This window comes from Neomonachus schauinslandi, chromosome 10 (assembly GCF_002201575.2).
Source record: "Neomonachus schauinslandi chromosome 10, ASM220157v2, whole genome shotgun sequence".
In the NCBI taxonomy this organism is placed as follows: Eukaryota; Metazoa; Chordata; class Mammalia; order Carnivora; family Phocidae; genus Neomonachus; species Neomonachus schauinslandi.
Genome location: NC_058412.1, coordinates 94,887,233 through 94,914,561, shown reverse-complemented (window position 1 = coordinate 94,914,561; position 27,329 = coordinate 94,887,233). Strand labels below are relative to the sequence as shown.

The 27,329-nt window shown below is 41.3% G+C and overlaps 2 protein-coding genes across 2 annotated transcripts; one reads left to right on the top strand and one right to left on the bottom strand.

Moving 5' to 3' along the window:
• The first annotated feature begins 1,875 nt into the window (after positions 1-1,875).
• On the top strand, positions 1,876-17,371 carry POLR3F (RNA polymerase III subunit F). The gene is made up of 9 exons (XM_021700670.2): positions 1,876-2,009; positions 4,544-4,661; positions 7,510-7,577; positions 8,095-8,162; positions 9,485-9,597; positions 13,139-13,282; positions 13,496-13,603; positions 14,487-14,678; positions 16,664-17,371. Exons 1-9 carry the CDS (start codon positions 1,948-1,950, stop codon positions 16,739-16,741), a joined length of 951 nt encoding a protein of 316 aa, XP_021556345.1. The 5' UTR covers positions 1,876-1,947; the 3' UTR covers positions 16,742-17,371.
• Positions 17,372-19,187: 1,816 nt separating this feature from the next.
• Positions 19,188-26,419, bottom strand: RBBP9 (RB binding protein 9, serine hydrolase). Its single transcript, XM_021700693.2, has 5 exons — positions 26,270-26,419; positions 25,005-25,047; positions 23,922-24,027; positions 21,396-21,481; positions 19,188-21,012 (listed from the first exon to the last, which is right to left on the bottom strand). The coding sequence occupies exons 1-5, from the start codon at positions 26,366-26,368 to the stop codon at positions 20,786-20,788; spliced, it is 561 nt and encodes a 186-aa protein (XP_021556368.1). The 5' UTR covers positions 26,369-26,419; the 3' UTR covers positions 19,188-20,785.
• Between the last annotated feature and the right edge of the window lie 910 nt (positions 26,420-27,329).

The window sequence follows — 27,329 nt, the reverse complement described above, 5'->3', positions numbered from 1 at the left end:
GGCATTAGGCTACCACTGACCTTCTGACGTCAGAAAGAGGATCATCTGCTTCTAGGCCCCAGTTGACTGCAGGTAAGAGAAACCATGGAAAGCAAAACTGCAGATAAAGGGAGACTACTGTACATCAGAACAGAGACCAACGGTCCTGATCTGATCTGAGCTTCCCCTAAATCATTATCACCCTTTCCTGCCTCTTGTTAACATGCCACCTCTCTTGGCTTCAGGGCAAGTCGTCACCCAAGAGGAACAGAAGTAACTCTGTATGTGGCATGAAATGTTAATTTAGAGCCAACTCCCTTGGGAAAGTTCCAGGTTCAAGGCCCTGCTGTTGTTGCCAAGTGGTTCTTGCATTTGAAAGCTGCAGAATACCATGCCTCAGCTGAAAGTTGGCACTGATTTAAACAGTGAGCAACAAGCAAAAAGTCTCCCACTCTACCTCCTGTATTTATAAATAATTAAGTATAAGTATGGAGGCCTTACTGAACTTTTTTGGTGGGATGGAGTCTAATTCTTAATGCATAAAGGATAAAGGGGGGGAAGGAACCCTCACCTTAATACAAAAACCATTTACATCTCTATGCAGCCTTTTCAAATTTTAACAATTATGGATACATAAGTTTCACTCAGTTATAATCTATATGTTCATTCAATTTTTATAGTGTACTTCTTGCACCCTCACTCTTTTATTTACAATTTTCCACATACTTACATCAACTTATTTATTATTTTGTGGTTGGGCATTTAGGCTATTACTAGTTTCTTTTTAATTTTGGTTGGTGCAATTCTAAATAATGTTGCTCTGAACAACTTCTGGTTTGAATTTTGCCACAGACTACATTCCCTAAAGTTGGATAACTAAATTTAAGAAGTGAATTTAATGCCTGGTTGGATAGTTCCAGGTCAGAGGCTAAGAATTTAAATTGCAGATACTGATTTTAGAGTAATAGCCTGTACAGAAGGATTGCTGGACTCGGGGAAGGGAAAGGGAGGGAAGAAGAAGGTGCTGTTCCTCATTTTTCCATTTAAGTAAGAGGCAATTAAATTTTAAATAGTTGAAAAATTAGTCCAAAAAAAAAAAAATAGGAGAGTAATACGCGCCGCAATTAGGAGCTACCCTTGGGAGGCTGGGGCGGCCAGTGGGCCCCAAGCAAAGAGGATCTAGAAGTAGACCGACATGCTAGGCCCAAACGACAGTCTGGGATCAATAGCAGCCGTAATCCCTTAACTCCTTCCATCAATACCGCCCCCTCGCCGCCCGGATCCGGAATCCCATCCGGTCCCTGTCCCTGTCCATCAGGGGCAAACAGGGACGCCCGCTTCCTTTCGGCTGGAGCGAGGGAGGCCCTTCTCCTCCTCCATCCCTCCTCCTCCGGCCACCGGGACCTGTATTGGAGTCCCGAGGTACCGCCACGGTCCCCAGTCAGGAAGCCCACCTCTCACCTCCTCTTGCCCTCTCCTCGGTCGCCCCCTTGGGTTTCCACAGACGCTGCTAGTCGGGCCCCGCCCACGAGAGCCGAGCAGGTGATTGGCGGAAACTGCCTTCCTAGCAACCAGCTCCGCCCCTGCCGCTAGGTCCGGAGACTGATAGCAGCCTCGAGCGCCTTTCCTAAGGCTTCACGTCAGGTCTCTGAGAATATGCCTTCACCGACATTGGAAAGTGCTCGGAAGTGGCGTCCCAACTCAGAGTGAGGGAACCAGGCTCGTTCGTCCGACAGGCATTGACATTCTGAAAAACAAGATGTAGTGGCGCGGGCAAGTGAGGCGGATCAGGCGTGCCTTGGCCACCTCAAGCCGACAGAACAAGTAAGGACCGGCTGCGACACGAGGAAGAAGGCCCCTACCCAAGCCGGGCGCCGTTTTTCCCCTATTCCCGGTTCGTCGGTTCCCCGACTGGCTATCTGGCGATCCCGAGCGTCTCTCCCCTCAGGGGCCGGGAACTGGGCAGTCATGGCTGAGGTGAAAGTGAAGGTGCAGCCGCCCGACGCGGATCCGGTCGAAATAGAAAACAGGTAAAACCAGTGAGGCTCGCTTCCCGGCTTTGGAGCCCCCCGCAGGCGGCCGGACGTTTGGGCAGCCGGACCCCTTCTCCCGGGACCCTCGGTAGATACCCGCGCGCGCAGGAAGGAGATTGGGGATTTGGAACCCCTCTCCCGTCCCTGGAACGTAGACTTCTTAAGAAGTTCCGAGCGAGTTTGACAGTTTGTAACTTTCTGTATCTCCCCTTGCCCCGGTGCTGTTCTGAAAGTTGTGATGATGTGCTTCCTTCCTGCATTAAGGTGATCTACGCCCAGAGAGGACTCGGCGTTTTTTCCGTAGTACTGAGTACATATTCTCATCCAGGATCACTCTTGTCGCTAAGGGAATTCTCTAGACAGAACATTAGGGCGAAGTTAGGATGCAGTTTGTGGGTGTTTTGTTTTTTTTTTTATTTTTTTTATTCTTATGTTAATCCCCATACATTACATCATTAGTTTTAGATGAAGTGTTCCATGATTCATTGTTTGTGCATAACATCCAGTGCTCCATGCAGAATGTGCCCTCCTCAATACCCACCACCAGGCTAACCCATCCTCCCACCCCCCTCCCCTCTACAGTTTGTGGTTTTTGAAGAGACATTAAGCCAAATGGTTTCCGTGCAGTACTTAAGTCAAGATTTTAGGTCACCTAAAGCCTCTCCTAATTTTAAATTCGCTATCCGTGCACTATTTTTAGTTCATCACATAGTTTTAGAAGACCTTAACTTTCTCAAACTTATGAAAACACGTATGATGATCCTATGACAAAGGTGGATATTTGGGCTTATTTTTGTTTGGTAGAGATAATTCCAAAAGCAAGCCCCAGTTATGGTGACTTGTCATAACAAATTTTGCTTTCCTACTGGAAGTGTCTGATTTGCCTCCTCCTTGCAGACTTATGGCTGCCCAACGCACTGAATATTTATTTTGTCATACTTGTTCCATCTGAGAACATTGAAGCCTCAGCTTTAATATTTTTTTCTGTTTTCATTTGACTTTTGTTCTAATTTAAAGTTCATATTAGTGAGAAAAAGAAACAGTCCTCTTAAATAATAGCAATAATGTAAACATGTACTTTATTTTGCCCAATTTCTTTTTTTTTTTTTTTTTTTTTTTTTTTTTTAAAGATTTTTATTTATTTATTTGAGAGAGAGAGAATGAGAGACAGAGAGCACGAGAGGGAAGAGGGCAGAGGGCAGAGGGAGAAGCAGACCCCCTGCTGAGCAGGGAGCCCGATGCGGGACTCGATCCCGGGACTCCAGGATCATGACCTGAGCCGAAGGCAGTCGCTTAACCAACTGAGCCACCCAGGCGCCCTATTTTGCCCAATTTCTAACATGCTTTGATTCAGAACCATCATAGAAACCCAGATTATCTGATTTTAGCATAGGGCACTTGGGTGGCTCAGTAGATTAAGCGTCCAACTCTTGATTTCAGCTCAGATCATGATCTCAGGGTTGCGAGATTGAGCCCCACATTGGGCTCCGCGCTGGGCGTGGAACCTGCTTAGGATTCTCTCTTTCCCTCTCCTTCTGCCCTTCCCTCCTTACCGCTCCCCCCCCACTAAACCTCCCACTAAAAACAAACAGATTATCTGCCAAATGTGAATAAAGGCACAATTTCTTTCTTTCTTTTTTTTTTTTTTAAGACTTGGAACCTTAAATGGAATTTTTTTAGCATTTTTTTAATTTTATCATGTTGTTAATCACCATACATTACACCATTAGTTTTTTTTTTTTTTTTTAAGATTTTATTTATTTATTTGACAGAGAGATAGAGAGAGAGAACAAGTAGGCAGAGAGGCAGGCAGAGGGAGAGGGAGAAGCAGGCTCCCTGATGCGGGGCTCCTGGGATCATGACCTGAGCCGAAGGCAGCCGCTTAACCGACTGAGCCACCCAGGCGCCCCTACATCATTAGTTTTAGACGTAGTGTTCCATGATTCATTGTTTGCGCATAACACCCAGCGCTCCATGCAGAACGTGCCCTCCTTAATACCCGTCACCAGGCTAACCCATCCTCCCACTCTCCTCCTCTCTAGAACCCTCAGTTTGTTTCTCAGAGTCCATAGTCTTTCATGGTTCATCTCCCCCTTCAATTCCCCCCCCCTTCATTTTTCCCTTCCTACTATCTTCTTTTTTTTAACATATAATGTATTATTTGTTTCAGAGGTACAGGTCTATGATTCAACAGTCTTAAACAATTCACAGCGCTCACCATAGCACATACCCTCCCCAATGTCTATCACCCAGCCACCCCATCCCTCCCACCCCCCACCACTCCAGCAACCCTCAGTTTGTTTGCTAAGATTAAGAATTCCTCATATCAGTGAGATCATATGATACGTGTCCTTCTCTGATTGACTTATTTCGCTCAGCATAATACCCTCCAGTTCCATCCACGTCGTTGCAAATGGCAAGATTTCATTCTAAAGGCACAATTTCAAACTGTTCTGCTTGTATCCTCGCCCCCCCCCACCTCTTGAAATAGGTAAAAACATGAATAATATTGTTACTGCCTTTCTTCCTAGGATTATAGAATTATGTCACCAGTTTCCTCATGGAATCACAGACCAAGTAATTCAGAATGAAATGCCTCATATAGAAGCCCAGCAGCGGGCAGTGGCCATCAATAGACTGCTGTCCATGGTAAGGCAAATTCAACTAGTTCATGTAATCATTTATGTGCTGTGATTGTCATTACTTCCTAGTATGTGAAACCATTCGAAAGTGTCTTAGGTTAAGACTCCAAGCCAGGAAGCGGCTCAGACTGCCTGAACTGAGGAAAGAAGAAATAATTACACATCATTATACAAGATGAATGAGGGGCACCTGTGTGGTGCAGTCGGTTAAGCATCTGAGTCTTGGTTTCCACTCAGGTCATGATCTCTGAGTTGTGGGATCAAGACCCATGTGGGCTCTGTGCTCAGTGGAGAGTCTGCCTGAGATTTTCTCTGTCCCTCTCCCTCTGCCCGCCTCACCCTTGTGCTACCTCTCTCTCAAATAAATAATTTTTAAAAATGAATAAAATAAATGTATTTTGTTTTAACTGTTGTATTTGTTGACCTAATTGTCATCGTGTACACAGGGCACATAGGGCTAGTCTGCTCTCACCTTCTGTTTGCTTCCTGCTGCCGATGTTGGACCATTCCCTATGAAATATGCCCTCTGCCAGCTATCACAGAGTCAGTTCATTAGGGTTTCTCTCCACAATTTCACTTTGAGCATTTCAGGAAGCAGGAATGAGTCCAGTAACACTACAATGGGGTTTTTCAATGAAGCCCTTCTACCTGCTTTTACCTCTTCTCTTGTCCTGGGGCCTTAGTGTCATTCTCTTCCACTTTCCAAAAACACCCCACCTTGTGGCACCCCATCCTCTAAGTCTACCTATTTCTCCTTCCATTTCCCCTACATCAAAGATCCCCTGTCTTGGAAGCATTTCACTTTGATTGTAGTAGAAACTGGGAAAAAGATTTCTACACTAAGGACTCATGGAAATTTGAGGACAGGTGAACTTTCTGTTAAACTACTCCCTTCAACCTTCTAGCTTAATGGCTGGAAAACTTTTTCTATAAAGTGCCAGATAGTATGTATTTAGGCTTTGCAGGCCATGTGGTTTCTGTCACAAGTACTCTGCAAGAAAGTAGCCATGGACCATATATAAACAAACAAGCATGGCTGCATTCTAGTAAAAATTTATTTATAAAAACAAGCAGTGGGCCAGATTGCTGACCTCTCTTTTAGTACTCTAAAACAATTGGTGATCTCTAATCTGGTGAAGGACTTGGCTCCAGGAGGGATAGTGGAAGGGATGCTAGAAGTTGTGGCAAGGGAAACTGTTTTTGTCCTCTGACTGCCCTTTCAGCCCTTTGCTTTCTGTCTGAAAATCATCCTCAGTATCTCCCCCTCTCTTTCTCCGCCTCTGCAGCCCCATCCACTGCCAGTCCTGTTGTCTGGAGGATATAAGCGGTGGTGGAGCTATGATGAATTTTAAGGGAATAAGTATTAGTAAATCACAAAGTGTTGCTGATTTTAGCTCTTAAACAGCTCTCAGATTTGCCCCCTCATTTCCATTCCTACTACTCCCGCATGTGTTCAGGTCTTGGCTTTTTCCTGGACTATTACAGTGTATTCTAACCCGCTCCCCTGGCTCCGTCTGCTTTAGAGAAGGCAGCCTGATCATCTTAAACACAGATCTAGCCAAGTCACTTCTGACCCAGAATCTCAGCACTAGAGATTCAAGTCCAAACTCGAGGCTTTACCACACTGAGCTGCTACCTTCCTCACCTGCCTCATCTGCCACCACTCTGCCTCAAAAGTTAAGTTTCAGGGGAATGGATTGTTTTTGGTTCCCTGCCGCCTCATGCCTCAGGTCCTTTGTCTTCCCTGGTTAGACCGCCCTTCTTCCCTTTCTTCACAGACTAACTCCTCATTATCCTTCAAGACTCAGCTCCGCTTTCCGTCTCCCAGAAAGCCTCCCTGAACCCCAGGTTGGGCCAAAGCTGCTGCTCTGAGCGCCTGTTCTACTCTTTACTTACCTCTATGTTAATGCCAACCAGATAGTTGAAATTAGCTGTATGATTCTCTTTTAGAATTCATGTTGGTCCCCCCAAACATATATCACAGTACGGGTGTTTAGCAAACATTCATAGGCTGAATTAAACAACCTCCAAATGGAACTTTGTGTTTCAATTTTGCTACTTAGTGGGGTCCGGGGAGGAAGTTATTGCTGTTCATCCATATGTAAACCTGTTTGCAAGGCATGTGTCATCCCAGTCTTAACTCACGGGAATGGGGCCTCTCAGTCATGGGTTTCCCAAACTGCCAGAAGCCCAGTGGTACAGCCACCTGAGTGCTCCGGAGTTCAGACCCAAGGAATTTCCAAATCACATCAGACAGGCTTTACTTTACTTTTGACTTGTTATATAAAACCAAAACTATTGCATCTTTTATTCATTGCTTGATCTTTCTGCCTAACTGTCCATGTAATACAATAGAAATCACACAAATCAGTAAATGTCCTATTAACATTGCAAATTTTATTTGATCATCATGTTATAGAATATTTATGCATGTTAGTCTTTATTTGAACTTTTTATTTATACAAATTATATTTTCATTTTTACGTTTATATTATCTATACTTAGTGAATTTGTTTGAATTTGAATGTGGATTTTTATTTATTATTCTAAAGCCGCTTTTTCAGAATTCATTACGCCTTGGTCATATAACCAAGCCAGAATATAGCATATAGGAAACTGTTAGGTATTTATATTTTGGAAAATGACAAACTAAGGAGCTATGTATGTTTTCAAAAATATATTACATGTGATATGTAGGCAAAAACTTAAGTCTCAAGTGAGGAACTAACAACTGTGCAGGGTAGGATATTTTGGTTTGTGTAAAATTTTTTTAAAAAATTAACATTTGTGATTGATTTGAAATATCTCCAAAATAATTCATTGTTATTTTCTATAAAAAACAAAACAAACTTTAGGGTCAGTTGGATCTCTTAAGGAGCAATACAGGACTTCTATATAGAATAAAGGATTCTCAGAATGCTGGGTAAGCCCCAATTTTTTTATTTTAAGAAATATTAATTATTACAAATGTAATAAATGTTTTGGGGGAAAATGTCAATATAGAATTGCATAATGTAAACCTGTCCTGCATACCATCCCCACCTCTTATCATGAGTTCCATTTTTCAGAGATAACTGCTCTTAATAATTTGGTATATGTCCTTTCTTTTAGGTATATATATAAATATATAGAAATGAATATATATTTATATACTATATATATAATCTCTTTTCTTTTTTTCTTTTCTTTTTTTTTTTTTAACAAAAATGGGATCATGCTATTCATACTGTTTTGCAACTTGTTTTTTTCACTTACTATATCTTGGACATCTTTTCATTCTGGTACATACAGCCCTGTCTCATTCTTTTTAAGGTAAGCTCTTATTTTGGTAAATAAGTCAATGTGATGACCTTGTCTACTAATTCATTAAAGTATTTATGTAGATTACTAGATTATCCTGTATCTCTTCGCCTTTTTAATTCTATTTTATTCTCCTGCAGTAAAATGAAAGGATCAGATAACCAAGAAAAACTAGTATATCAAATCATAGAGGATGCAGGAAATAAAGGTAAGCATGTGAAGGAAGAAACAGGAAAAAAAACATTGTCTTTAGGACCCGAAATAGGGACTGAGCGTTGGCTTCCCAGGGTACAGATCTGTGTATAAAAAATGCTGCCATGTATATTAAAAGGAGAGGAAATAGAAATACATAATGTGCATATGCTTGAAGGACACCCAGGTGTGATGCTGCTGCTGTTAGCTCACAGGAGGCAGGAGCTAGATGGCTGTTGGCCGGGATGGAAAGAAACTTCTGAATTCTGAGCATTGGAATGTACTATTGATTTCAAAATAAATCAGTTAAAACTTAAGGTTTTTTTCTTTTTCAATCCTCACTTTCTAAACTTTGGAGGCCTTCATTTCTTCATTTTATCTGTAAATTGTGGATAATACCATCTCTCTGGTTTTTGCAAAAACCAGAGGGATGTCCAGTGCAGTGCGGCGGTGTCCCAACAGAGGTCCCTCAGCAACTTCGGTTTTCTCTATCCCTCTTACAGACCTTTATCTCAATAGCTATTATTACACTTTAGGATCTATTTGAGTCCCTGATATTAGTTTCAACAATGTATCAATAATGATATAATTTGAAATCATATATCATTCTTATATTATTAGGAGTGTAATACTTTAAAAATAGACATATGACAAAAGCCATTCTCTCTATATATATATTTTTTAATTCTTCCTACTCATTACGCCTCTTTGCTGGGAAGAAAATAAGGTAACATGTTTAATATAAAATTCCACATACAACCCTTCTTTGAAAGAGAAATCCTGGCTTCCTGCACAGGGCTTATGGCTGTGAGAACCTCAATCTTCATTTTTCATCTCCTAAATATAGGGTATAAATAATGGGTATACATGCACACAGATGCTTACATAAAGAGTTTTTTTTTTTTGCTCTCCGTTGACAGTGGTAGCTGACCTTGGCCCAAACTGAAGTTATAATCTAAATACAATCTAAAATAAAAATAATAGGAAACAGAAGTTGGGGTGTAGGAGGGGATGGAAGACACAATGTAAGTTAATTCAGCAACATTCAAGATTTTTCTTCCATTAAAAAGTATCTTTTTCACATGTTTTTAAAAAGGTGCCACACTAGGATTCCAAGAAATTTTGGGTTAGAAGATAAAGCACATAACTTCTGTATCATTTTGCATACTTTTGTTGTTATCTGAGATTCTTACTCTAAGTCACTGTTTTTCCCATAGCTATGTGCTAGGAATGTATACATATATACGTATTTTGCTAGTTTTAGCCTGCGATGTAAGCAGTAGGACTGTAGACACAAATCCTATGGTGTTGAACTCATTTTACTTTACTTTCTTACAGGAATATGGAGCAGAGATATCCGATACAAAAGTAACTTGCCATTAACAGAAATTAACAAAATTCTAAAGAATTTGGAAAGTAAAAAGCTTATCAAAGCTGTTAAGTCTGTGGCAGTGAGTAGTTTTCTCTTTCCTTACCCCAAGTGTTCACTGTATTGTTTTGCTCCAAGTATGTTTCAAGATCTTATTGTTCTTTAAGCTATGTCATGATTTAAAACTACTAGTCAAAAAGATTTTTAAAAATTTAGTCCATATTGGATTGGTTTGGAGACGTTGTTTAGATTTATCACTGCCTAATTAACTCTTTGTGTCTCACCCACTCGAAAAGCTAAAACTACTATACTCTTCAGTAAGGAATTTTTGGAATCATGAACATTTTTCCTGGATTTTCAGCATGAAAGATAATTTACTTCATTCTAGCATGTTAGATTATTCATTCAACAAATACCTATTGTGTGTTTGCTGTGTGCCAAGCACTGTTGTGGGTGCTTGGGCTACATTAGTGAACAAGCCAGAGAAAGATCTCTGCCCTGGTAGAGCATCTGTTCCAAGACATGGTGTTTTTCGTCCTCCTCATCCCATTCCCCCTGCCCCATGACCTCCTTCAAGGGTTGCCATTCCAGAGCTGGCTCCATCAGGAACACCAGCTGCTAACCTCACTGACCTAGGCGGAAGAAGACCCGAGATTCCCCTAAACTAAAGTTTGCTTGAATACGGATTTCAGCAAATAAGAATTTGATGTTCATCAGAGATTTTATTTATCAAATGATATTTTTAACTTACCACACCCTTATTTATTTATTTTAAAGATTTTATTTATTTTTAGAGAGAGAGGGAGCACGATCACAGGGAGGGGCAGAGGGGGAAAGAGAGAGAATCTCCAGCAGACTTGGTGCTGAGTGTGGAGCCTGACACAGGGCTCGATCTCACAACCCTGAGATCATGACCTGAGCCAAAATCAATAGCCAGACACTTAACCAACTGTGCCACCCACGCGCCCCCAGTCTCTAATTTAGAACGTTATCTCCCTTCAGCATTTTTAATGGATGATTTCAAATATATACAAGAGTAGAGAAAATAATACAAGTCCCCACATACCAATCACCCAGTTTCACTTTGCCAATCCTTCTTCTCCATCTTTATTTTTAATAACAGCTTTGAGATAATTGACGTGCCATAAAATGCACATGTTTAAAATGTACAATTTGGTAGTTTATAGTATACTCACAGAGTCGTGCATCCATCACATTATTCTAATTTTAGGACATTTTCATCACCCCTGAAATGTGACCCCACTAGGAGTCACTCCCCAGCCTCCCTGCCCATAGGCCCTGACAACCACTAATGTAGTTTCTGTCTCTGTAGATTTGCCTTCTCTGGACATTTCGTATAAACAGAATCATACACTATGTGGTCTTTTGGGTCGGGTTTCATTTACATGATGTTTTCAAAGTTTCAAACTAAAGTATTATTAGATTATAACCCAGACTATAAAATAAATATTCATGAGTCCATACAGATGTAAATGTTTAAATAAATGACAGATCGGGGTGCCTGGGTGGCTCAGTCAGTTAAGCGTCCTACTCTTGATTTCAGCTCAGGTCATAATCTCAGGGTCGTGAGATCAAGCCCCACATCGGACTCCGCGCTCAGTGCGAAGTCTGCTTGTCCCTCTCCCCTGCTGCTTGCGCTCGCTTGCTCTCTCTCCCTCTCAAATAAGTAAATAAATGACAGATCTTCCCATGAGTAGATAGAGGCAGAATAGACAAACCTCCTGTGCAGAAGAATTCCACGTAATTTAGGTGGACACTCCACCCTCAAGGAAGTAGAATGTAACTCCCATTCCTTAAGTGTGGACTGTGCATAGTGATGTCCTTCCATACGTGGAAAGGCTGGGGGGGGGGGGGACGTCAGTTTACAGTGGAGAAAACAGAGAAACACTACCTCAAGCCACATGATCAAGGTTAACCTCAACACTGAGAAGTCATATTGATGGTGATCAGTCATCACTTGGTGACAATCAAGTGCCCTTGACAGGATGTGATGAGAAGGGCACTTTTCTTCCGTGTCCTTTCTCCCATCTAGTCATGAGAAAAACATCAGACAGATCCCAGTCAAGGGATGTCCTACAGAATACCAGACCAGTAATTCTCAGAACTGGCAAGTTATCAAAAGCAAGGAAAGTCTGAGAATTTGCCAAGGAAACGTGACAAGTAAATTTAATGCGGTAACCTGATTAGGTCCTTGGACCAGAAAAAGGATATTAGGGAAAAACTAAGGAAACCTCAGTGAGGTGTAGACTTTAGTTAATAATGATGTATCAATATTGGTTCATTAATTGTAATAAATGCACCCTACTAATATAAGATATTAAGAGGGGAAACTGAGCATGAGATAAGTGTACCGTCTTTATAATAATTGTGTAAATCTAAAATTGCTCTAAAATATAAAGTTCTGAAGGGTGCCTGGGTGGCTCAGTCAGGTAAGCATCCGACTCTTGATCTCAGCTCAGGTCATGATCTCAGGGTTGTGAGATCGAGCCCCGCATCAGTTCCATGCTGGCTGTGGAACCTGCTTAAGAGTCTCTCTCTCTCTACCCACCTCTCTCCCTTCCTGCCCCTCCCCCACCCCTGGCTCCAAAGAAAAAAGTTTTGAGGGTTTTTTCTTAAATTTTTTTTTTTTAAAGATTTTATTTATTTATTTGACAGAGAGAGAGATAGCGAGAGCAGGAACACAAGCAGGGGGAGTGGGAGAGGGAGAAGCAGGCTTCCCGCTGAGCAGGGAGCCCGATGTGGGGCTCGATCCCAGGACCCTGGGATCATGACCTGAGCGGAAGGCAGATGCTTAACGACTGAGCCACCCAGGCGCCCGAGTTCCCAAGGTTTTTAATAAGTTCAGTAGATAGGTCTATCTCAGCTGTAACACTATTGCTATAAAATTAAAGGGTCCGAAGTATGTCTGTTTCTCTTCCTGAGTATAATTGAGTCTGGATATTTTCTTCTTCCTTTTTTTTTTAAAGGATTTTATTTATTTATTTGACAGAGAGAGACACAGCAAGAGAGGGAACACAAGCAGGGGGAGTGGGAGAGGGAGAAGCAGGCCTCCCGCGGAGCAGGGAGCCCGATGCGGGGCTCGATCCCAGGGCCCTGGGATCATGACCTGAGCTGAAGGCAGATGCTTAACGACTGAGCCACCCAGGCGCCCCTTCTTAAATTTTTATTTTATTTTATTTTTTTAAGATTTTATTTATTTATTTGACAGAGAGAGAGCACAAGCAGGAGGAGCAGCAGAGGGAAAAGGAGAGGCAGGCTCCCCACTGAGCAGGGAGCCCGACCAGGGAGCCCAATGCAGGCTTGATCCCAGGACCCCAGGATCATGACCCAAGCTGAAAGCAGATGCTTAACTGACTGAGCCACCCAGGCACCCCAAGGGTTTTTTTTAAATCTCAGTTTTGGAAGACTTGGTTATCTTTTTTTTTTCCCCAAGATAGACTGATTCATTCATTCATTCATTCATTCATTCATTCATTCAGAGTGCGTGAGCACAAGCCGAGGGCCTGATCTCATGACCCTGAGATCCAGAGTCAGATGCTTAACCAGGCACCCCGGAAGACTTGGTTATCTTATAACCACATCTACTATGCATTTTTTCCTAGGCCTCAAAGAAGAAAGTATATATGCTCTATAACGTGCAACCGGACCGGTCTGTGACTGGTGGAGCCTGGTACAGTGACCAGGATTTTGAATCAGAATTTGTAGAGGTGCTTAACCAACAGTGTTTTAAATTCCTACAAACCAAGGTGAGGCATAATTGAGGAAACATCACTGCAGATCTTTTTTTAAAAGTTGCTTCATCAAGAATGTTTAATCTTGTATATCATATTTTATAGAACTTGAAAATATTCAAATCAGTAATTTTTACTTAACAATATATTCCGCTTTGATTTCACGCTATATAGTTGTATTCAGAAAACACGGTGTTCTTGCTGAGAGTTATGTTTCTACCCTTATAGGCAGAAACAGCACGGGAAAGCAAACAGAATCCAATGATACAAAGAAATAGTTCATTTGCCTCATCACATGAAGTGTGGAAGTATATCTGTGAATTGGGGATCAGTAAGGTGAGAGCACAGTTTTTAATTTTCATCTTATTTTTTAAAGGTTACTCTTCATCACAGGAATGTAGTTTACAGTATATTCTAAACATAATTGGACCCAGACCCTTTTTTCAGGTGATACCTACGAACATTCTGCAGAACCCACTTTGAGAAAGCACTGTCTTAAGCCATTTAGACAAAGGTGAATGTCATGCCATCAGGCACTGCGGGATCTGTATGTACTCAGCTTGTGATACAGAGTAGCAGAGTAGAGGCCTGGCAGTGCATTGCACTACCAAAATGCAAAAGTCTGTTGACAAGCCCTTGACTTTCTCAGGGACATTTCAACATAGATGCCAAATATCAGTCATCACATCCGTTGTCATTTATTGGTATTGTGTCCCTCTTGTAAGTCATGAGTAGTGGTGTCAGTATATGCTTTTGAAGACCTATACATAAAGACACCATGCTGGGTGCTTTTCATAATCAAAGAAGAAACTGAAGTGGCCACTTGGATAAGTCATTTTCATTTCCTAGACCCTAGATCTCTCATTTATAAAAAAAGTAGGCATTTGGACTATTTGATGTCTAAAATAACTTTCTGTTCAAACATTTTGTAAATCCCCATCAAATTCTTGCCCCCAAAATGTTAAAAGACTTCTAAATTTTACTGAAGAGGGTGGACAAATAGAAAGTGTCAAATTCAGCATGAGGTTAGAGTTCTGTCCCTAGCATTTCTGTGGTTTATGCTCACCTGGGCTGTTGTTCAACCCATGCTTTTAATGACTCACCAGCATAATGCTTCCCCATTTCACCGAGGAATTGCGGACCCTTTACAGTTTAAAGACTCTCCCAAAGGATGTCTTCTTGTGCTTTTTGTGTCCTTTCTAATGCATCCCCTTTTCAGGTAGAGTTGTCCATGGAGGACATTGAAACGATCTTAAATACACTCATTTATGATGGGAAAGTGGAGATGACTATCATTGCTGCAAAAGAAGGCACAGCTGGCAGTGTAGACGGACACATGAAACTGTACAGAGCAGTCAATCCAATCATCCCACCCACGGGTTTGGTCCGGGCCCCATGTGGACTCTGCCCGGTGAGTTAAAGTGGCTTCACTTCATACCTGACTGCCACCAAGTGCAAATGCCACCTAACTTACCAGTAAGCACACTCGTTTTCTGACACTCAGGGTTGACCAACAGCGGCTCAGACCTCTGTGTAACCTTGATGACAGGCCCTTGATGAACAAGTCATTGCTTTATATTCTTTTTTAGAATAACCAGGTTAGGGAAATTTGTGTTTTCTACTCATGGCCCTGAAATGGACAATTTTTAATGATGGCTGATCATTTAATACTAAGTAGGGAGGGAAATGAGATTTGCTGAGAACCCACCACAGGCCAGGCATATTCTTGAAGATTTATGGTCTCATGTAATCCTACTTCTGTCCCTTGGAGCTAGCGGTATTATTTCCACATAAGCATGAAGCTAAGGAAGATGTAGGGGCTACAGCTTCGAAGTAACAACCAGGACGCAAACCCGAACATGTTCTTTCCCCCGCAGTGCGCCCCAGCACTCTTCATCCGGTCCCATGTAGTTGCGCATGCCAGCTGCGTGCCGCAGGCACTGCCTCTGCCCTCAGGGCATTTATATTCTTGGGCCGCTGGTATAGATTTTATTTCCTTATACCGGCCCTTGTCTATATGCCTAAGCTCTCTGTGTGCTGGTTTCAAGTCCTAGAAAAAAACAGCGAGCATATTGGGAATTCTGTTTAGCACCCTTCAAAAAAAGGAATGTAGCTAACATGAAACCTTTGGTTAGTGATGTATGTAGATCTGCTTTCCTGTTACCTGCTGATAGCCTTTGGCCCAGTGGGCAGATGAGGAGATCATCTTAGTGCTACAGTGAAAGGTCTCTCACTCACTAACTTTATAATCACACAGCAGGTCTATTATAGCATGTTCTTAAATACAGCCCTAGTCTTTTTTTTTTTTTTTTTAAGATTTTATTTATTTGGGGGTGCCTGGGTGGCTCAGTCATTAAGCATCTGCCTTCGGCTCAGGTCATGATCCCAGGGTCCTGGGATCGAGCCCCGCATCGGGCTCCCTGCTCAGCGGGAAGCCTGCTTCTCCCGCTCCCACTCCCCCTGCTTGTGTTCCCTCTCTCACTGTGTGTCTCTCTGTCAAATAAATAAAATCTTTAAAAAAAAAAGATTTTATTTATTTGAGAGAGAGAAAGAGCACAAGTAGGCAGAGTGGCAGTCAGAGGCAGAGGGAGAAGCAGACTCCCTGCTGCGCGGGGAGCCTGACGCGGGACTTGATCCCAGGACCCTGGGATCATGACCTGAGCCGAAGGCAGATGCTTAACGACTGAGCCACCCAGGCGCCCAGCCCTAGACTCTTTCACTTTGCAATTTTATTTTTATTTATTTTTATTTTTTAAAGATTTTATTTATTTATTTTTTTGACAGAGAGACAGCGAGAAAGGGAACACCAGCAGGGGGAGTGGGAGAGGGTGCCCCGAAAATTTTATTTTTAAATAGACTTTTTTTTTTTTTTTAAGATTTATTTGAGAGAGGGGGAGAGAGAAAGAATAAGCAGTGGTAAGGGGCAGAGAGGGAGAAGCACACTCCCCTCTGAGCAGGGAACCTGACATGGGGCTTGATTCCAATCCTGGGATCATGACTTGAGCTGAAGGCAGATGCTTAACTAACTGGACCATGCAGGTGCCCTGAAAATTCTATTTTTAATATTGCTTTAAAAAATGGGTCAGGGCGCCTGGGGGCTCAGTTGTTAAGCATCTGCCTTTGGCTCAGGTCATGATCCGAGGGTCCTGGGATCCAGTCCTGCGTCGGGCTCCTTGCTCTGCGGGAAGCCTGCTTCTCCCTCTCCCACTGCCCCCACTTGTGTTCCCTCTCTCGCTATGTCTCTGTCAAATAAATAAATTCTTTAAAAAAAAAAAAAAAACAATGGTTGGGTCTTGGATACATTGTTAACAGAAATTTTAGTTGTAGGTGACATTTGAGACTTACAGTGTAATTTTAAAACTCTCATTTGATTGTAAATTTTTTTCTTTTTTAAAGGTTTTTGATGACTGCCATGAAGGTGGTGAGATTTCACCATCTAACTGTATTTATATGACAGAGTGGCTCGAATTTTAATAGAGAACTGGGAACTTTCCTGACATTTTGCAAATGAAGTTACTTTGGGAGCAGATAATTTAACTCATGATGGAACATCAAATTCCCTTGAAAGCAAACTTCACAATAATGGATAGACTTGCTGCTATGAAAAAGTATTTTTTTATCTATGAAGACTAAATTTATATTGGTAGAGTAGCCAACAGAATATGAAGCAGGTAAGGCTAATAGTGAAATCCATCCTTCAATAAATAAAATACTTTGAACTTCAGGAAGACCACCTTCTGAAGCTTTCAAGACTTTTGATGGTTCATGGAAAAAGAAGCCAACAGATCCATATTTGCCATATACTACAGTAATGACTGAAGTTTAAAAATGCCCATTTTAAAGTTATTTATTAAGGTCTTCATTGGAAAATTTTGTATCTGGTTCACTATTGCCATTTGTTTTCTCTTTTCTCAGTGGTTTCATTGAGAAGGAATCAAAAGCGGTGAGGCAGGAATAGCACTTGGAGGCATGAGTGGGGGAGAGAATGGAACATCCCTTTCCACACACTATTCATTCCTTTTTACATCAGAAATATTCTTTCAGAGGATTATGCCTTTGTACTTACCTCAAATGCAAATGATGGCTATTGTCAAGGATGTTTTCAGTGCATAAATATGATTATTCTCATCCTAAAGAGAATGTTTTCACTGGTCCTTCTTTGTCAAAGTCTTCCAAGTTTTACTCTGCAGCTCAACTGCCTTATTTGCTAGAATTGCCCCATAATCCATTGCGCTCCATTCACTTTATTGTGAGCAGGGTACCACTCCTCTTATTTTAGATTTGTTTCCGTACTCTCTTAAAAATCATGGTGTAATTGGTCTAAACTAAGCGGAAAGCCATTATAATTGTTCTCAGTTCTAATGGTACTTTCAATCCTAGGTAATTTGGTGTATTGTTGCACAGAAGTTAGCTTTTTAGGATCTCAGCTGTTTTATTTTCACTTTGTAGTTCTCCTTAATGATTTCTGTGTCCAGGCCAAAAGCATGAGACCAAAGGAAAGGAATTCAAAGCCAGCTACTACTGAGGCCTGAGTTCAAACACCAGTTTGGATATACTCGAAGTGGTAAACATCAGAAGGGTTATTTGAGATATATGGGATCAATAAAATAAAATTCAGCTCAGTAACCAAGAACCAGGTGGAGTCTGTGGCCAGCTCTATAGAAAGAGAGTTCAATGACACTAGCATTTTGAAACAAAGTATTGGATGTATAGAAGATAGAGCCTGAAACTACACCACCCCCAGCGAGAGCTGGAATAGTAAGAACATTATCTGTCCTCCCTGGGACCTGGCCTGTCACAGAGGCACTAGTCTTATTTAATGAAAAAACTGAACTTGGGGGAGAGGTACAAGTGGGGAGAAGGAAGCAGTTCATGACTTTGCATTGTGTCTTGATAGCCAAAGATTTTAAAGCTTACAGTCAGAGGCCACAAAAGTTCCCTGACTCACCAGAATAAAGAGACCCTTTAAATGCTTTTCCCACAGCATGTCTTTCATTCTGAATATTAACTGAAGGAGAAAAGAGACAAAAGTACTGCACCTCTGTTATATAGTTAAATGGATATTTACCTACCAGAAGTAAACTGTGACCACAGTTTATGGAGCTGTAGACTCCCGACACCAAAAAATCAAATTGTGAATGAAGTCCTAATCCTTACAGTTGATTTCCATTTAGTACAAGGTATTTTGGTCACCTGAGAATAGATATTCCCTGGAGTCTGTTAGGGCCCTTCTATTCCGCTTAATAATGATCCACTGGGAGTCAAATAATCATGAGACCATGATTCAATGGTTTAAATGAATAGTTTATGTGGGATTCTTCCATAAAACTCCTCTGAGCTTGGTTTGGTGAGGAGTAAATTTTATGGAGCCATGATTTTTATGGTGATCAACTGAGTAAACAAGTCAAACAAGTAATTTCAAGTTGAGTGACTTTTACTTTGAACCATTATTATTACATGGTGGGTAAGGGGAGAATAAAAATACATGTCCTAGGACGCTTGCTGTCCCCCAAACTTTTGATGACAGTATTCCATATCTGCTGTTCAATAAGGTAGCCGCTAGTCACTTGTGGCTGTTAAGACTTGAAATGTGGCTAGTGTGAATGAAGAACTGAATTTTTAATTTTATAGCTACCTGTGGTTACTGGCTACCATATTGGATAGCACAACTCAACAGTCATAGGTCTAGATTAATTATAGGAATGAAGAATATCAAAATTAATTATTTCTCAATTGTATAGATTTGTTGCTTTTCTGTAGAAGAAGAGGACAACAAAATATTATTAACTGTTATTTGTATAAGTTTGTAATTTTTTGACAAAGGACTTCAGAAAACAAGACTGAGAGTAAGTAGAGCAATGACTAATTCCAAATCAAAAAGAATCAAATTTTGGTTATAGGCTTGATCAAATCATTGCTAAACAACCTTGTTAAGAAAATTATTATTCAATTGATTTATTGAATTTGCTTTTCACTAACGTGTCAAATGAGTTGTTTTAAATCTTAATTTTTTTATTTATAAAAGTAATACATGTTCACTATAATAAACTCAAATAATACCCAGGTGTACAAAATAAGAAGGAGACTCCCACCACACCATATCTAAAATTCCTATTCCCCAAAGAAATTGCCATTAAAAGTTGAGAGTCTTTATCTTTTTTCTTTGAGCACATTTAGAAACCAAGACTTTTCTGGTTAAAATGATGGCTTTGAATCTCCTTTAGACATAAACAGGGAATTCACATCTTTGCAGCAAACATCAGGTTCTGCAACATCAAGTATAAAGTCACTGGAAGTTGTTTGAGGCAATACTTAGGGATCATAATAGCCAAAAAATGTTGGGAAATAAGCATTTTTTTGAGGGAATATGATCAGAAAAGAAATCATGGAATGAGGCTTAAAAGAGAGGCAAAGGACCATGGAAGTTAAAAGGTAGAATTCTTTACAGAACAAAATTTGAGGTATGGAAAGATTCTTTTAAAAAATACTTAAGATTTTGTAACAAAATCCAAATTGTTCCCATGATTGCATCCTTTGACATTATGTTCATTTCTCAGGCTTCACAGAGAATCATTTAAAGCACCTGGCTAAGTTAATCCTAATGGCAGAGGTCACAGATGGGTGGCTTGGACTTTATGTGTCTTGCACTGTTTGTAAATTTTTTTTTAACTGTCGTTGCCAACTTACATCATCCATATGTACATGTACTGGACACAACTCATATATATATGAACTGTGTATACAAACATATATATAGTCCCTAAATATAAAAACCACTGCATGAAATTTTTTCCTTGAAAAATCAGAAAATTGGCAACACTCTGCCCCCTTCCCACATGGCAACAATTTAGACAGGACATGAGTTCCCCATGTTACCCTAATCCCCACCACTCTGGTCTAGCACAGATCTGGTTGGCTATGCTCATGTATATATGTCCAGGCTGGGCTTACGGTCCCTGTCTGACCTGGCAGACCCCTGACTCAGATCCATGAAGGACCAGGGCAGGGTGTCAAAGATGGAGGCCCTAGTCTAGGTTTAATGTCCTGGGCCAGCTCAAAATAGCTAGTGGTTTGAGCTTATCTAAGCCAGCACTCTGGACCTTTAGTCGTTTTCTTTCCCCCCAAAATAACAAAAGGTTCATTTCAAAGAGGAGTACCACTCTTACAACCTACACGAAACTACTTCATTTTAACCTGGACTGGGAATCAGGAAACCTGGATTCCATTTCTGCTTATTCACTTTGGACAGATAAAGGTAGTTAAGCTCTCCTTATGTCCTGACTCAAATGGGAAAAATACTGCTTTAGTTCATAACAGTTTGCGAGATATAGATCCTATGGAAAATGGAAATGCTGTTTGTAACTTAGTTTGAACATTGAACTTCTGTTTTTTTCAGAACTTAATCTGACCTGTTTTATGTGTCCACTAATCTGATCACAGATAATTTTTATCTATTAATAACCTGATAATTGCTCTACCCCTATACCGGAATGCAAAACAGCAGAAATCCCATCCTGTCTATGCTGGCACTTTCAGCATAGACTTTACCACACTAATCAGTTCATGAAACTCCGTGTTCTGAAAGTGGCCACGGTCACTGAATTTGTACAATTTGGCTTCCAACCTATCAGCCACTTCTTGTTGTTCTTTCCAGGGAAGGAAAGGATCATCAGTGGAGCCAAACTGCACAATATGAGCGCAGTTGGCTTTGATCTTCTCCCACTGCCAGGGACGATTGAAGTATCCTATGGGAAAAAATATATATATAACCTATTACCACCCATGGATAATTTCCCTTCTATCCATTGTAAAATATCTAGCAGAGACACAAAGAATCAGAGCCTAAGTGTTAGAAGTCCTTTAGTTTTCAAATCTGTAGAGCTTGATACCATAGCCACTTGGGAAGGGGGAGTACATGGCTCATAAAGTCAGGGTTCAGTGCATTAGAAAGTGGTCTATCAACTCTCAAAGGGCCTAATTTATATCTAAAGAAGGGCAGTAAATGTTTCTCAAATGCTACTAGAGGTTTTTTTTAGCCTATCCAAAAGCCAGTGCTGTTTAACCTGAACAAACATCCCTGTGACTAGAGAAAGGGCTTTTCTATACTGGTTTCTGCCTTCAAACTTACCACTGGCCCGCTCATTTTCATCCCCCAAGTCGGAGGTGTATGCAGACACTAACACGATAGCATATACTTGGTGTGTTTCTGCATACCTGGAGAAAGAAATAACGACGTCAGCTAATACTTAATGTTAAATCTGCCAAAAAGTCAAAACAAAACCCTGAAAACTCATTTGATTTAGCTTACAGAAAGCAGGTGCTATCAACTGTCAAGTTTAACAAGAAAAATAGGAAGGAAACTGCAGAACTACAAGCCCAGTGGTTAATGGCTTACCCTTGGCCATTTGATGAGTTTCTACTGATTTTTCAAGGTAGTCCAAACCTCTTTGGTAATCCTTTCCAAAAAAACATAAAAAGTGTAATCATTCTCTTTGATGTGCCTATTAACCTACCTTCAGTATGCATCAGCATTGCTTTGTTGGTTAACCTGCAGATTCAGTCCCAGAGCATCTGATTCAGAGGGTTGGTACAAGGCCCAGGAATCTGCATTTTAAGACATGACACCTCCCCCAACCCAGATGACAAATACAAGTGATCTGTGAACCATATTAAGAAATTCTGTACCACGATGGAAATGCACTTCTTTTTGCCACACGCTCTACATTGCATTGTAGTACTTGTTTGTGTTGTGTTATATCTATCTTCCCCAATAAACCTCAGCTCCTTAAGGGCAGGTGTGAGTCTTCTTGATCTTTGTGACCCTGGTGTCCCGTACAGTGCCTGGCAAGCAGACACTCAGCTAACTATTTGCATGAAGTTCCCTCACTCAGCAAAGACTAGGCTAGGGAAAGATGTGGGGTAGTAATAGTTTCCAGAGGCCTTGGTGCCAGGAAAGATTTAGGGTTGGTATTTTGTTTTCAGGCTAAACTTTTTGCCCAACCATTTGTTTTGAAAAATGTCAAACTTACAGAAAAGTTAGAAGAACAAGAAGCACCTAGATTTATTCATTTTACCACATTTCACACCTAAACATGTCAACATGTATCGCCTAAGAACAAGGTAGTCTCTTATATATATCTCCACAGTGCCATTATTACAGCTAGTACATTTAACACGGAGATGGTAATACTATCTGTATTCATTTTTCCCCAGTTTTACCAAAAATGTTCTTTAAAACTGCTTTTCAATCCTAGATCAAAGATCACTGCATTTTGTTTTCATGACTCTCTATAGTCACTTTTAAATTTTTTGTTTTAAATGACATTGACATTTTTTCCAGAGTTTAAGCCAGTTGTCCTGTACATCATCCCCTAAACTGAATTTGGCTGTTTTCCTCATGATTAGACAGAGGTTAAACATTTTTGGCAAGAATACTGCATAGGCAATGTGTCTGTCCCACTCCATCACATCAGAGACACACAATGCCAGTTTCCCTTTATTGGTGAGATTAAGTGTGATTACTAAGGTGACAGCTATCAGATATCCACTGTAAAGACACAACTGTCCCCTTTGTGATTAGTAAGTAATCTGTGGGGTGGTCCTCTGTGACTAAATCAGTATCCTGTTCCCCTACAATCTCATACCCCATAGTTTTGGCATCAACTTTCTCCTTGCCTACCTTAACTTTAGAAGTTAATTTTTAGCAGGTTGCAGACAATCCTGCAGTAAATTTCAGGGATCTTTAAAAGAAGGCACACCTTTAGTAGCCAATGGCCTGAGAAAAATTCAGTTGGCCTTGAGTTGGTATAGATTTCAGCATAAAGGGATTCCTTCATTTTCCAGACAACCCCTAACAGCTTATAAACACTAGGGCTGTACAGAAATTCTGCAACTCCACACTGGGAAGCATTATCTCATAGCTCTGGTGTGGCAGAAAGATTATGGAATCTGGCAAAGTTCTCTGACATGCAATTCATATGACATCCTGAGCAACTGCTTGGGACAAGGGGCTACACAAAAACTATATTCCTTTGTCATCCAGCTTAGCAAATATGGAAGAAACCCAACCTTAATATGCTTACTCAATCAGCTAAATCCTATCCTCTAGGCCTTATAAGCCTAAAGGGAGGGACATGATGTTCTAACTGAGAGCATCGGGGAAGCGCCATGAATCCTAAGGACTGGGGGAGTTGCAGGGTGGGGTAACAGTCTCCACCCTCCAACAAATATTTACTGAGCACCTACCATATTCCAGACACTCTTCTAGGCACTGAGGTTTCAGTGTCAGAATGAACAAAGTCCCACCCTCACGGAGCTTACATTTCTATTGGCCGGAGACAAGAAATAAACAGGACATCAGGTGGTGAAAAGTGCTATAGATAAAAAGGGGGATACCAAGATATAAAGGGGATATGAGCCAGTGGGGTGAAGTTGCTGTTTCATTTGAAGTGACTAGAGAAGGCCTTAGTGGAAAGAGACATTCGAGGAGAGACTTAGAGAAAGCCATGCAAGTATCCAGGAACAAGTATTCCAGGTAGAACAGTGGCAAGCGCAAGCCTAAGGCAGGTGCATACTTGGCATGTTCAAGGAACTGCAATGAGGTCTGCAAACCAGCTGGAGCCCACATGGGGGGAGAATTCAGCAAGGATCGCACCTCATGGCTGCAATGGCCCCAGAACTGTGGCCTATGATGACAGTCTTCTCATCACAGTGCAGCTCCATCTCCATGAAGGGCAGCCAGATGCTCTCTTGAGCTGTAACTAAGGTTCAGGGTAAAGAAAGAGTGTCATTTGATAGGGACAGTCTTATAGTCTAATGCTGTCCCACCTTTCTAACCGATGACTACTCAGCACTTTCAATTTAAGAACTGCAGGACCAAATGGGAGATGGGACTGTTTTAATAGAGCCAACGATTTATGTATTGCTGTTTGAAAGACTCAAATCCATAGTTTTGGCCCATCTATCTATCTGGTTTTGCTTTCATCTTTCACCATGTTCTCATAAGAAAATACCGGGGAAATAATAAAAATACAACTCTAAAGTTTTAATGTAAACTTTCAAACTTAAGAAAAAAACTCTAGATGACATTCTCAAATTCATATGCATATATATTCTTTCTTTCCAAAGAAGAATTTCCTGACACAAGTCATAGGCACAGTCAGAACAAAAGTGGCAATGTCACATTTTGAAATATTCTGATCTCCTATAGGTGCTGTAAAGTTTTATCATATCTCTGTCTCACATGAAATACCCATAAATTTTGCCTGAAAATATGTTGACTTCTAGAAGGGAAAATCTAGTTGCTTGCAAAGTTGAAAATTAAATTTTACCAAGCCCAGGTGCTTTTCTTTTCTTTTCTTTTAAAGATTTTATTTATTTATTTGACAGAGAGAGACACAGTGAGAGAGGGAACACAAGCAGGGGGAGTGGGGGAGGGAGAAGCAGGCTTCCCGCCGAGCAGGGAGCCCAGGATCCTGGGATCATGACCTGAGCTGAAGGCAGACGCTTAATGACTGAGCCACCCAGGCGCCCGCCCAGGTGCTTTTCTTGATCCTTATTAGAATTTTCTAGAATGTTTTTTGGTTTACACCCTTTTCCCCAAACTACTTGCCATCGTTCATTCTTAGGTATATATTCCCTTTGGCTTCTCTACTATGATATTCCTGTTCTCTACCAGGAAAATGGCGAGATCAAAACCCAAAAGATGAGACTATTTAAAAACACGTTTAAAACTTACTTGGGTCAGGCATGTTTTTAGCCAAACACTGGAAACCAGGTATCTAAGATATGAGGGGGAAAAAAAGCTATAATAAAGAGCTTAATTACAACTAATACCTTGCTAATAAGAAATGAAACACCTGATATGATCTTTATCAATTCAATAAGTATTTGCTTATATTATGAAATGAAGTGGGTTAAGTGCCATATGAACAGACAATCCCTCCTGATAAACTCCATCTGTCTGTAGTTCTATATCCAGCCAGCTCTGTAGGTATCTATATACAGAGACCTGAATCCTCATTTGTACATCTCTGTTTATTGCTGTAGGCATATATCTACAGAGGTATCATGAATGAATGCAATTCTAGACAAACTGACCTGTAGTCAAACAGACTGTGCACCAGGGATTAGGTAAAACATGGTACAGAAACATGGTACAGAAAGTTGGAGATCCCACCGTCTTGGACAGCTTCAGCCCTGATCTTTTTGGATTGTAGCTCTGGCCTTGGTTTTCAGCCACAACCCTGGAACTTTATTCTAGAAACATACTCTAGAGCTCTAGAGGATGGAAATCCAGGAAGCGGTCCTATTGCCTGGTTATGGAAGAGGTTAAAAAAAAATCAAGATGCACAAGACAACTACAGCTGGTCACCATTTTTATAAAGCTCATAAAGAAGCCAAATTAAACTATATATTGTTCAAAGTATACACACATGGTTGCAAAAATACGTTCATTTTTAAAACGGTTGGAGCAAATGAAAAAATTTTCAGGATGGTAGGGAAATGGGATGGGGGGAACGTACATGTGGCTTCGAAGGTATTGTTAATGTTGCAGATTTTAGTTTGGTAATGGAGCCTCAGGTTTTCATTACATTATACTTCATAATTTACATATATGTTACATCTAGCTTTTTTACATATTAAATATTAAGCAGGGAGCAGAAAAGGAAGATGTACAATTATCTGGGAAGTCCCAAATCTGAACCAGCACCAGATGCAGGGAGACCGACGGGGCTCTAGGAGGTGGTGCCTTGTACCCTAACGACTGAGCCCTCAGGGAAGTCTTCCAGGCAGTTTTACCCACCAAAATTCCGACCACTAGTTCTAGTGTTTGAGACAGGGCAGCGGGGAGAGGAATGAAAACACACTGGGCTGTACTAAAGGGGGTGTGCTGGGGTGGGGTAGGGGCTGGTGAGCACACGTTCAAACTTCAGTCCTCAGTCCCCTCCATCCCCTCCAGCTCCAAGCTGACTTCCCAGCGCAGCCGCTCGTGTCTCTTACCTGCTCCAGCCCTTTCTTCACCCAGCCGTACCAGCCGTGCGTGGCCACATCCCCGCCTCCGTTCCCGGGAACAATAACTGCCTTGCTTGGGGAAGCCATGAGCGCAGAGGGTCCAGTGTCCCCCAGCAGCCGAACCTATAGTACCGGGAGCTCCAGACTGCATCCGCCGAGGAGCCTGCACCGTGGCATTCTGGGAATTGTAGTTCTGGGGCGCCGGCGGTCCTTCCCGCACAAGGTGGCCAAAGCAAACCTGGGAGTTTCCATCATATGTGAACCACCTTTCACTTGCCTTTTACTAGCGTTCTCGTCCCCTCCCCACCTTATTTAGGACAGGCTGTGACATGCCCAGAATATGTTCTCTCTTTACTACAATTACGATGTATTTCTATAGGAAACTGTTTTTAGTTCCAAATATACAGAAATCACCTATTTATAGTTGAGGACTCCTGTTATTCTTATTACTTTTCCTTCTGATTTCAAAACAGTTGTTAGTAAAATAGTTACTGTCAGCCCTGGTTGTTATTTTTCATTGCTTTAAATGCTGTCCTCTTAAAAGGTATCCCCATTGGTGTAGGGCACGTGGATAACATACTTAAACCAATTTAGAGACTGGGGAAACTGAGGTAGCAATGAAGTGGTTTACCACCTGTTATAATACTGCAGTCCTGAAATTTTAGGAACCAGTCATACCTCACAGATATACCCAAATCTTTTATTTTTCTTAAAGATTTTATTTATTTGAGAGAGAGAGAGAGCATGAGCGGGGAGGGAGAGGAAGAGGGAGAAGACGACTCCCCGCTGAGCTGAGAGCCTGATGCCGATGCTGGACTTGGTCCCAGGACTGCAGGATCACAATCTGAGCTGAAGGCAGCCGCTTAACCGACTGAGCCATCCAGGCGTCTCTATCCAAATCTTTTATATTGAGGTGGGCAGAAGTGGGCATGTGTGGTTACAAACAGGAATAAACTTGGGGTACCTCTGTAGCTCAATCGGTTAAGTGGCTGACTTTGGCTTGGTCATGATCTCAGGCTCAGCAGGGAGTCCGCTTGTCCCTCCATCT

What these genes read in the sequence shown, in the direction of transcription:
- POLR3F (XM_021700670.2), top strand. Translation starts at nt 1,948, where the DNA reads ATGGCTGAGGTGAAAGTGAAGGTGCAGCCGCCCGACGCGGATCCGGTC. An exon ending in AAGCTGTTAAGTCTGTGGCA is followed by an intron (nt 9,598 to 13,138) that starts GTGAGTAGTTTT and finishes ATTTTTTCCTAG; the next exon opens with GCCTCAAAGAAGAAAGTATA. An exon ending in TTAAATTCCTACAAACCAAG is followed by an intron (nt 13,283 to 13,495) that starts GTGAGGCATAAT and finishes CTACCCTTATAG; the next exon opens with GCAGAAACAGCACGGGAAAG.
- RBBP9 (XM_021700693.2), bottom strand. Translation starts at nt 26,368, where the DNA reads ATGGCTTCCCCAAGCAAGGCAGTTATTGTTCCCGGGAACGGAGGCGGG. An exon ending in GGGGCCATTGCAGCCATGAG is followed by an intron (nt 21,482 to 23,921) that starts GTGCGATCCTTG and finishes TTCTTTCTCCAG; the next exon opens with GTATGCAGAAACACACCAAG. An exon ending in TGAAAATGAGCGGGCCAGTG is followed by an intron (nt 21,013 to 21,395) that starts GTAAGTTTGAAG and finishes TTTTTCCCATAG; the next exon opens with GATACTTCAATCGTCCCTGG.